The sequence below is a fragment of the Rattus rattus genome, chromosome 6 (assembly GCF_011064425.1).
Source record: "Rattus rattus isolate New Zealand chromosome 6, Rrattus_CSIRO_v1, whole genome shotgun sequence".
NCBI classification, from domain to species: Eukaryota; Metazoa; Chordata; class Mammalia; order Rodentia; family Muridae; genus Rattus; species Rattus rattus.
The window spans coordinates 131,318,904-131,330,822 of NC_046159.1; the positions used below are offsets into that span (position 1 = coordinate 131,318,904).

An 11,919-nucleotide genomic window follows, 5' to 3' on the forward strand; every position below is an offset into this window, starting at 1 on the left:
TTGAGTTCACCAGGCAGGTCACTTGCAGCAAATAAGTTAGTCTTACCTGTGGTCCCGAGGCTCAAGTTGCTGTGAGGTGCTGCCCACGGGCTCTCAGTGGCAGCAACCAGGAAGTCTCGCGCCTCTTCCGAGAGCCTCCGTGCACCAAGGGTTCAGATGGCCTCGGTGTTTTCACTCTGGAATCAGCAATGTGTGCAGAAGGCAGTCTCTTCTGGTTTTTTTTTTCGCAGGCGTGTCTGCCTCTGCAATTTAGCTGCTCCTCCACAGGGTTTGGGTGCAGAGAACTGTTATCCGGTCTGTTTCCTTCCAGGTTCCACGGTGTCTCCGACAGGAACTCCTGCCGCTCCTGAACCCTCCCCACCAGGAACCCCTGGGCCTTTCTTAAAAAAAAAAAATCAGATGGCCTTAGGTATGTGGTGTTATATTTGTATCCTTAATTCTACTCTAATTCAATGTGTGTGATCAATTCTATTGATCAATGTGTCTATTTTTATTCCAGCATTGTATATTCATTACCAAGGCTCTGTGGTATAATTTGAAGTATGGAATAGCAGAGCCCCCACCAGTGCCTTAACTGTTCAGAATTAATTTAGCCAGCATGGATTTTTTTGACTTCAATATTAAATTTCAGATTTTTTTTCAATTCCTGGGAAGAACTGCATAGGAATTTTGATGGGGATTATGTTGAATCTGTAGATTCCATTTTTTTCATCAAATTAATCTTACCAATCCATGAGCTTGGGAGATCTTTCCATTGTCTGGTATCTTTATTTTTTTCATCAATGCCTTAAAGTTTCTATTACACCAATAATTTACTTCTTTGGCTAATTTTTTTCCAAAAAATTTTTATAGGTTTATTTATAATTGTTATGAAGTTGAACTGTTGAAATGAGTTCACTGAAACACTTTGCTTGCATTAATGTTTTACATCTTGCATTTATATTAAAAATTCACACACAAATGAATGTGGAGAAACTGCCAATACCTGATTCTGTCCCCTATGTTTCTACCTGCAATCATAGACTTTTAGGTACCTTTGACCCCATGGAAAAATTATCTAATATTCAGAACTACTGATAATAGGAACAAGAGGAAGACTTTTTTTTTTTTTTTTTTTTTTTTTTTGAGAATGAAATATTTCCTCTCATAGACTCTTAAGTACGTTATCCGCGTGTGTGGTGTGCTAGCTGGATGTCTTTTGGCATAATTGTTACACGTTTGGCATGGATAGCACACAGGCTGGTATCTTCAAAAAGGCCAACCAGATGGGCCTCGCTTGCCTTCTGCAAAGCACCAATAGCCGCCCTCTGGAAGCGCAGATCTGTTTTGAAGTTCTGAGCAATTTCTCGCACCAGACGCTGAAAGGGGAGCTTGCGAATCAGAAGTTCAGTGAACTTCTGATAGCGTCTGATTTCTCGGAGTGCTACAGTACCAGGCCTGTAATGATGAGGTTTCTTTACCCCTCCAGTAGAGGTCATACTCTTGCGAGCGGTTTTTGTAGCCAGTTGTTTTCTGGGTGCTTTGCCACCAGTGGATTTGCCGGCAGTCTGCTTTGTATGAGCTTGGCTAGACTTTTAAAGTCTATTGTGCATGGAATTGTTTCCTTGATTTCTTTTTTGATACATTTTTTTTTGTTTGTATGTAGAAAGCCTATTGACTTTTTAGTAACTTTTATACGGCTACTTTGCTGAATGTGTTTATCAGATGCAGAAGTTTTCTGGTAGGCTTTAATGTATAGAATAATATCAGTAAAATAAAAAAAGTTGACTTCTTATTTTCCTATCTGTATCCCTTTATGTTTTCTTCACTTGGCTTACTGCTTTAGCCAAGACTTCAAACACTATATTGAACCGGAGTGGGCAGAATGGTCATCCTTGTTTGGTTCTGAATTTTAGTGGAAATATTTCACGTTTTTCTCCATTTAGTATGATGTTGGTTGTGGGCTTGTTACACATTGCCTTTTTTGTTGATATGTATCACTATATTCTACATATTCTAGATTCTCTAGAGTCCTTTACCATGAAAGGATGCTGGGTTTCATTCTAGGCTTTCCTGTATCTAATGAGATGAGCATGTGGTTTGTGCCCATGAATCCTTTTATGTGATTTATTGCATTACATATGTTGAATCAACATTCATTTCTGTAATAAAGCTCAGATGTGATAGATGATCTTTTTGATGTATTAATTTTTTTTAACAACTCCAGATTTTATTCCCTTCCCAGTCCACCCCCAGTGACTGTTCCACATTCCACACCTCCTTCCTGCCCTCCCCCCATGTCTCCACAAGGATGTCTCCATCCCACTCACCCCACCAGACCTTTAAACTTCCTGGGGCCTCCAGTCTCTTGAGGGTTGGGTGCATCTTCTCTGACTGAACCCAGACAGGAGTCCTCTGCTGTATATGTGTTGGAGGCCTCATCTCAGCTGGTGTATGCTGCCTGGTTGGTGATCCAGTCTGAGAGATCCTGGGGGTCCAGGTTAATTGAGACTGCTGGTCCTCCTACAGGGTTGCCTTCCTCCTCAGCTTCTTCCAGCTTTTCCCTAATTCAACCAGAGGAGTCAGCAGCTTCTGTCCATTGGTTGAGTGCACATATCTGCATCTGACTCTTTCAGCTGCTTGTTGGGTCTTTCGGAGGCAGTCATGATAGGTCCCCTTTTGTGAATGCCCCATAGCCTTAGTAATAGTGTCAGGTCTTGGGGCTTCCCCTTGAGCTGGATGTCACTTTGGGCCTTCTTTTCCTCAGTCTCTTCCTTCATTTCCATTCCTGCATTTCTTTCAGACGGGAATAATTATGGGTCAGAGCTTTGACTGTGGGATAGCAACCCCATCCCTCACTTGATGCCCTGTCTTTGTGCTGGAGGTGGGTTCAATAAGTTCCCTCTCTCCACTGTAGGGCATTTCATCTAGGGTCCCCCCTTTGAGTCCGAGGGTCTCTCACTTCCCAGGTCTCTGGTACATTCTAGAGGGTCCTCCCAATCTCCTTCCTCCTGAGGTTGCCTGTTTCCCCATTCTTTCTGCTGGCCCTCAGGGTTCCAGTTGTTTTCCCCCACCCAATACCAGACCATGTTCCCCTCTCTCTCCACTCCCATCCTCCTACCCTCCCTCCCTCTCCCCCCTGTGGTTGTTTTCTTCTCCCTCCCAAGTGGGACTGAGGTATACTCACTTAGGCCCTTCAGCTTTTTGACCTTTTTGAGTTCTGTGAACTCTATCTTGGGTATTCTGTACTTTTTTTTTTTTTTTTGGCAATATTCACTTATTAGGGAGAACATACTGTTCATGTCCTTTTGGGTCTGACTTACCTCACTAAGGATGATATTTTCTAGTTCCATCTATTTGCCTGCAAAATTCAGGATGTCCTCGTTCTTAACAGCTGAGTAGTATTCCATTGTATAAATGAACCACATTTCCCGCATTCATTCTTTCGTCATGGGACATCTGGATTGTTTCCAGCTTCTGGCTATCACAAACAACGGTACTATGAACATAGTGGAACATGTGCCTCTGTGGCATGGCGGGGCATCTTTTGGGTATATTCCCAAGAGTGGTATAGCTGGGTCTTTAGGTCTTTGGGTCTATTTCCAATTTTCTGAGGAACCTCCAAATTGATTTCCAGAGTGGTTGTACAGGTTTGCAATCCCACCAGCAATGGAGGAGTGTTCCTCTTTCTCCACATCCTTGTCAACATGTGTAATCACCTAAGGTTTTATTCTTAGCCATTCTGACTGATATAAGGTGGTGAAGACTTCAGAGTCATTTTGATTTGCTCTGATCACTAAAGACTTTGAACATTTCTTTAGTTGCTTCTCAGCCATTTGAGATTCCTCTGCTGTGAATTTTGGTTTAATTCTATACCCCATTTTTTGATTGGGCTGTTTGGGCTTTTGGTAGTTAGCTTCTTGAGTTCTTTATATATTTTGGATATTAGCTCTCTATCAGATGTGGGGTAGGTAAAGATTTTTTTCCCAATCTGTAGGATGCCCATTTGTCTTATTGACTATGTCCTTTGCCTTACAGAATCTCTCCAGTTTCATGAGGTCCTATTTGTCAATTTTTGATCGTAGAACATGAGCCATGGGAGTTCTGTTTTAGAAATTTCCTCCCGCGCCAATGAGTTCAAGGCTCTTTCCCACTTTCTCTTCTATTAGATTCAGTGTATCTGGTTTTACGTTGAGGTCCTTGATCCACTTGGACTTGAGCTTCATGCATGGTGACAAATGTGGGTCTATATTCATTTTTCTATATACAGACAGTCAGTCAGACCAGCACCATTTATTGAAGATACCTTCCCCCCCCCTTGTATATTTTTGGCTTCTTTGTCAAAGATCAAGTGTGTGTAAGTGTGTGGTTTTATTTCTGGGTCTTCAATTCTTTTCCATTGGGCAACCTATTGAGAATTTTTGTTCCTGTGGTCACAAAAGAAGTTTGGCCTGTTTGAGGGAGTCTTTATCAGCATCCTTCCCTCCCGCCACTCCTTCCAACCTTCCCCTCCCCCTTCCCTTAGATCCACTCCTCCTCCATTTCCCTTCAGAACAGAGCATGGCTCTCAAGGATGTCAACCAAACATGGCATCACAACACACATAAGGCCCTAACCCTCATATCAGGCCTGGTGAGGCAGCCCAGGAGGAGACACAGGGATGCTGCTCCTACCTTGTTGGGTGTATCTGTTAAAATTATTTTTTGATTTTTATTTAACTTGGTAGGTCATATACATCTATACATCCATCCATTTCTTTTAGACTTTCCAGTTCAGTAGAACAGTTTTTGTAAGTTTATTCTCATGATTCTCAGTATTCCCTCAGTGTCTGCTGTACGGTGTGAAATTCTCGTAGCTCAGGAGTTTGAGAAATGGTTTTGTAATCTCTCCCTTTTCTTTTCTAATTTCGTTAATTTGGATATTTTCTTTCTTTTATTTTGGCTAAAATTTAGTTAACTTTCTTTAAAATCAAAGGTACAACTTGTCCCATTGATTCCTTGTATTTTTTTTTTTTTTAATTTTCAACAATTTCAGCCCTACTTTGATGTCTCCCCATCTGCATGTTTTGGTACTTGTTTTTATTTTTAACAAGGTCTTTACACACACATCATTATGAGATCTAGGCAGTTAGCCCTGCAGAGTTTCTTCTGAGGACTGCCTGTGCTGTATCTCACAGATTTTGGTTTGTTGTGCTTTCACTTTCATTCATGTCAAGAAATTAAAACATTTCCTTCTAATAACACATATCTCATGGGACACAGAGACACTGAGCTGGTGTCTAACTAGAGGCTTTACCCTACTGACTCGTGTTCATGATGCTGGAATTTCCTTTGCACACTACAGGAGGAAAAGGTAACCATCAACCAATGTACAACTCCTACGATCTACAATGGCAACTTGCCTACAAGACGTGCTGGTGCAACAGTGACACAAGTGTGTGGAGGAAACCAAACACTCTGAATCTAAGGCCCACTACGTAAGAGGGACCCCCATGCCTGCTTGTGTGGCTGGGAACCCGGGTCTATATATAGGCCATGGGCCTAGGGGAAAACCAAATACTATTGTTCTGCTAGAGGAACATAGCAATAAAGTGACATTCTGCTAGTCTCATAGATCAGTGCCTAACTCAGCCACCCTCAGAAAAGTGTCCTCTTGCATAGATGGAATTGGACATAGTCACATATCTGGACAATGTGCAGAGAGTAAGGGACTTTGGGATATTAGTCCTAAATGGGAAATCTAGCATCTAGTCCTTTCCTCAGGGATCAGGGGAGCTATGCAGAAGAGGAAGCAGAGAGATCAGAAGAGCCAGAGGAGATGGGTAACGCCAAGGAAACGGTGTTTTCCAGATACAACAGGAATGATTCACACATCAACCAACAGAACCTGGCAGCATGGACAGGGCCCGCACAGGTTCAAGTCAGATGAGGTTCAAGCTCTGAGAGGTGGGGAGTGGACAAAAGCTGCCATACATAACCAAGAAGCTATCTTCAATTGACATCTGCTTACAACAAAACAACAACAACAACAAAACCCCAAAAACCATTAGTTTTCTCCAATAGCGTCTTTCTGGGTAAATTAACCACAGCTAAGGTTAGATCCCAGGCCCAGGAGAGATTCATTCAAAAGAAAATGAATTCAATGGTATTTTGTGGACCTTTTCTAGTATTATATTGCTTTATTTGGGCATTTCTTGTCGTAATGGCCTATTTCTTGTATATTAAGAGTCTGATTTATGTTTTTTATGTGTTTTGTTTTGTGTATTAAGTGTGCATGTGTTTGTAGCTTTTTTAAAATCTGTTATTCTTTTTGAGAAGGGAGAGGAGTGTAGTTGGGTGGTGGCTGGGGATGGTGTGGGAGGAGTTGGAGGGGAAACTGTGATCTAATATGTTGTATGCATTGTTTTATCAATGAAAAATTCTTATTTTTTACTTGATCTAATTATCATTCAGTAGAATATCGCTCAATCTCCGTGAGTTTGGGTGCCTTTTTATTGCTGTTGCTATCCAGCTTTCTTCTGTGATCAGATGGAATGCAAATTACTTAAGCTTTCCTGTATTTGTTGAGACTTGTTTTGACGCCTAACATTTTGTCAATTTTTGAGAAAGTTCCATGGCTGATGAGAATATACTTCTAGCATTTGGGTGGAATATTCTGTTAATGCCAGAGCCATTTCATTTATAATGAAATAACTCCAATGTTTTCCCCCAGATTACTTATTAGTGAGGATGAGTTATAGAAACCACCCACTGTCACTGGCTTTGGTATAATCTATGATTTTATATCTAATAGAATTTTTTAAAAATAAAATTCGGTACTTATGTTTGGCTCATCTATATTTTAAACTTTAATATCCTCTGCTTTTTTCCTTTAATCAGTATAAAGTGACCCTCCTTATTTCTTCTTGGTTTGGTTTGAAGTCTGTCCTGTCAGATATTAGAATAGTTATACTTATTTGCTTGGTATTCTCTTTTCTTCCATCATTTTACCCTAAGGTAGTGTCTAGCCTGTCATGATGGTGAGATGTGTTTTGTTTGGGAACAAAAAGATGAGTTCTGTATTCCAATCCAATGTTAGTCCCCGCCCTCCAACCTGGTGGGTCTCAACATAATTGGGTATGAGACCATTAGTGTTATCACTGAACAATGTGTTAATTCTTGTCATTCTGTTTTGTGTTATTTTCTTAGACCTCTTTTGATTAATGGGTCTAGGATTGGTTTTCGTTCCCTAATACCCTTTTGGGTTTATTTATCGCTCTCTTCAGACCCAGCTAATGTTTCCAGTATCCTTCGTAGAGCTGACTTAGTGGGCATAAATTCCTTTAATGTGTTTTAATCGTGGGAAGTTTTATTTCTCCATTATGACTGATAATCTTGCTGGGTATCGAAGTCTGGATGGCATCTGTGATCTTTCAGTGTGTAGAACATCAATCAAAGGTCCCTTGCTTTAAAATTCTATTAGAGATGCATTTAAAAAAACCAAGCTGCTATATTGATGATGTGACTTTATCTTTAGGTCTTGCAGCTTTCTATATCTCCTTTTGTTCTGTCCATTTAATATTTTGGCTATTCTATGTGTGAAGTTTCTATTTGGTGTCCTGTATACATTTTGAGTCTTGACATGTATCTCTTTCTTTAGAGATTTGAGAACTTTTCTTCTATGATTTTGTTGAAAATATTTTGTCTTTGACCTAATCTGGGTTCTTTCTTCATTAATTCTTTTTCTAATGTCCTAGAGTTTCTACACACTCCATTTTTTTCAATTTATCATTTTCTTTGAATGAGTGATTCAATTCCTCTGCCTTTTCTCCAAGTCCTCATATTTAATCGACCACTTGGGTTATTCTGTTAATGAATTTCTCTACTGAGCTGACTTGTTAAATTTTTCAAATTTTATTTTAGTTTTTCCATCAAAAATTCTTTTATTAAATTTTATTTTCATATCATTTTGTGTCCACTCCAGCACTCAACCATGTCCTTGTTGAGTTTCTTGAATATATTTATAATTGCTACTTTGAAACCATGGACTAATGAATCATCTAATTTGCTTTTCTTTGGGACATTACTACAGGAGTACTACTTTTTTTTAGGAGGATACATTGTTTTAGTTATTCATATTCTGCTTTTGTGATGAGAGTTAGGCTTCTGGAGTTAGGTCACTAGTTCATCTGTCCTGCCTTTGTTGAGTGGATCTTTCCTGTTACGAAGTGTCAGATTATGGACCAGCTGAATGGTGCTTGGGATTCAGTCTTGGGGCCACTCAATGTTGATGTGCGCATATGGAATGAGAAGCTATCCACCTAGAGCTGGGTGCAGTCTCTGAGCACAAGAGCAAACTCTCTGTAGTTATAAGGTTCTTGCTGCAGATCCTCAGAAGTCTGTAGAAGCTCAGAGTTTTTATAGGTGGTGTTTAGGTCAGGGCATGGAGTCCAAGCAGAAGTAAGTGCTGTTACCCGGGGGAGGTGTGCAGGGGTGGACTGCAGCAGAGTTGAGGGTTCCTATTTGGAGAAGCTGAGGATGCATGGCACTCGGGCACAGGGGTGGGGGTGACGACCTGGCGGTGGTGCTCAGGACCAGGGTTCCTCAGGTGGCAGATAAGGACAGCAGCAGTGTGACAGTGGAGAATGTGCATTCATTCTTCTGTAATCTGTTATCATATGAAAGCAATGCCTCACTATGGTATTTTCATAAATATATTAAACTTTATTCTTGTTCATCTCTATTGCCTTCCCCATCCTCTTTCCCTCTTCTGCTTTTATCATGTTATATTAGGTTTTCCTCTCATTTCCCCAGTCCCTTTTCTTTAGGACTTCTTCCCTGTCTGTCTGTCTGTCTGTCTCTCTATCTTCTTAACTATATACCTATCTCTGTGTATGTATATATTTAAATCTAGATTATACACCCGAGAAAACATGTGCTATTTGAATAAATCTGGCTTATTTCACATGATGATCTCCAGTTCTATTCATTTTAGTCTTCAACTGTCATTTCATTCTTTAAAGGTAAATAACATTCCCTTTGTTTTTATGCACATTTTCTTCACCCATCTGTTGATGGACATCTAGGCTGATTTCATAACTTAGCTATCATGACCAGTATCATGAGAAACATGGTTAACAGGTGTCTCTGTTATATGCTGGCTTATGATTCCTTTGTATATATTTCCAAGAATGGTGGAGGTGGATCACATGATAGCTACATATTTAGTTTTTTGTGGAACTTCCATAGCGATTTTAATAGATGATCTAGATATCCATGAATGAAGCTAAATCCTTATTTTTCACTATGTACAGAAAATAAACTCAAATATGAGACAGATCTTTAGATGAAAGATCTGAAACTATCAAACTGCCGAGGAAAACATTTCAAGGTGCAAGGATAGACAAAACCTTTCTGAGAAGGGATCCAAAGGCTGAGGAGATAATTCCGATAGGATTACATAAAAAAAAAAAAAGAAAGAAAAGAAACCACCTCTGTTCAACAAGAAACAATGAACAGAGTGGAGATAGCTGTGTTATTGACGAAAAAGAAATCTTTTATAGCTATATATCTGATGGGGAGGACTAGTGTTTAGAATACATAAACAATAATCCTCCTAAAAGCCCAAACCCAAACAATCCAGTTAATTAATGGAAAAACAGAATATACTTCTAAAAGCAGAAATGAGATGGCTAATCCACAAAGAACATTCACAGTTGCCATGGTAATATAAATTCAAACTACTGAGGTTTCATCTCACCAATCAGAACGAGTCATTAAAAAAAAAAATAGATGTTGGAAACAGAGACACGTTCATATGGCTAGTGGGAATTTAACATAGTGTGCTGGACTTTTGACCTGTTTTGACTAAAGGCATGTGGTGGATATGATACAACTTAGAGGTCCTACGGCTCTCACTAGACTGCTTGGCATGCTGTTACTGCATGAGGAACTCCAAGCTACTCACCTTAAGGATGAAAGGCTACACTGAGGGGATTCCAGTCATCAGACAGCAGTAGCTGCCAGCTATGTGATGCATTCAGTCAAGCTTCCAGATGAGCAGCAACCGGGTGACTCAGACAAGACCAACCCAAATTACTGATCTACAAACTGAGAGCATCTACAATGGCTTGATGCTCCAGTGGTGGCTTGGTATGCAGTAATTATATGTGTAAATGCATGTTAGTCTCTAACACTGACACTAGCAAGGAGGAACTTTAAATCATAAAGTAGGAACTAGGGCTGTTCAATAGCATGTACTTTTAGACGTTTAAGAAAGAATACCAGTTTCAGCCAGTGAGGTTCTATCTCAGAAAAGGTAAGGCCATAACAATTTGTTAGCCAGACCATTCATTGCTGTGAACAAATATCTGACATGACTTAAAACATTCAGAGCCCGTGGCTCATGTCTTCAGAGGTTCGCACATCTTGGCTTTGTCGGCTCTGGACCCAAAGGGAATCAGACCAACACAGTAGCAAAATCATATGCCAGAACTGTTCATCTCATGGTAGCCAGGAAGAACACACAGAGAAAGGGACCCGAGACCAGTGTCTTGTCCCCAGTGACCTTCCTCCAAGACAGGCCTTGAATGCCAACATTTCCACACTTCCCAAAATGGTGTCACTGGCTTGGGAAAAAGAGTTTACCATATGGACGTGTGGGTTATAGTTTACATTCAAGCCTTAACAAGCATTAACCTGTTTGCCTAGGTTGCCTGGAATGGTTTGTTGAACAATGTTTATAAACATAGGTGATAATTCTAGATATCCAAACTTTAAGTTCTGGATCATCATGAAATTTCAGTTCTTGTGATTTAGCAACTCCATTTTGACTTCATGTACAGACACGCTAGTTTTGTTTTGTTGTGACAGCATCTCATGTAGCTCAGGCTGGCATCAAATTGCTATGTAGACAAGAATGGCCTTGAACTCCTCCTCCTGATGTCACCATGCTCACTGTATACAGAGTATGGTGACACAACCTACCATTCGCAGCTGGTAGGATTTACTGGTTCATCTTTCACACCCCATGTCATTGTTCCCAGCTAATTTCATGAGTTTCTTAGTTAAAATGTTTCAGATGTTGGCTCAACTGTCTGCCAGTTGCAAATTTAGTTTTTTTGGCTTCAGTTTTACCACCTATAGAGTGGTAGAAGAGAGAAACATCATTGGGCAGCTGATGGGATTGAAATGAAAACACCTTTTTAAGGATGAAAGGCATCTTAGATGTTAGTACCATCATTATAGTAGGAAGCCACCTAGGTCTGGAAAGCAGCTATTGCTAGTCACTCGATATTTCTGGGTCTGTTTTCTCAGGTATAAAGTAAGGTTTACTGGGTTATCTCCATGGTTTATTTTCATTTTAAAAACTCAATGTTTGGTAGCTGTTCTATTCATATCTCAATTTTGTCTGTGTTTTTCAGATTATAATTTAATGTTTGTAATTCTGAGGACCCTCTGGTAATGATGTGTTATTTGTAACACTGCACTTACAAAGCAATTTCTATTTCCTTAAAAACATTTATACGCACATGAGTGTTTTGCTCACTACTTGAACCTGGTGCTTCTGGAAATCAGAAGGGGCTTAGAGTCTCATGGAATTGTAGCTGTGAGTCATCATATGGGTGCTGGGAACCAAACCCAGATCTTCTGTAAGAGCAACAAGTGCTCTTAACTATTGGCCAAATCTCCATCCTCCATAAAACAAGTTTAAAACTAGTACCTGGTGAGCAAACACTAAAATTCTCACAAATAACACTTTCCTGGCTTATAAAATTTTATATTTATTTTTATACATGTAATACACTTATTGTATCAAATTAAGGAAAATATTCTTTGAAAAAATGTTTTACTTAAAAATTTACCATTCAGCTATCACCCAATGCTGGTAGTTTTCTCTCCTTTCAGTTTTTTCACTGCCATTTTGAGTGGCTCATATTTTTGTATCTTATTTTTTGTGCTT

At 39.8% G+C, this 11,919-nt stretch overlaps 1 protein-coding gene across 1 annotated transcript; it reads right to left on the reverse strand.

Moving 5' to 3' along the window:
* Positions 1–1,163: 1,163 nt before the first annotated feature.
* On the reverse strand, positions 1,164–8,610 carry LOC116904457 (histone H3.3A-like). The gene is made up of 2 exons (XM_032907273.1): positions 8,432–8,610; positions 1,164–1,566 (listed from the first exon to the last, which is right to left on the reverse strand). Exons 1-2 carry the CDS (start codon positions 8,608–8,610, stop codon positions 1,164–1,166), a joined length of 582 nt encoding a protein of 193 aa, XP_032763164.1.
* Between the last annotated feature and the right edge of the window lie 3,309 nt (positions 8,611–11,919).

Bases quoted from the DNA above. Each gene is read 5' to 3' on its own strand.
- LOC116904457 (XM_032907273.1), bottom strand. From the start codon at position 8,610: ATGCACATTCTCCACTGTCACACTGCTGCTGTCCTTATCTGCCACCTG. The intron at 1,567-8,431 runs GTAACAGCACTT...TTAAAAGTCTAG, and splicing joins CCCCTGCACACCTCCCCCGG to CCAAGCTCATACAAAGCAGA.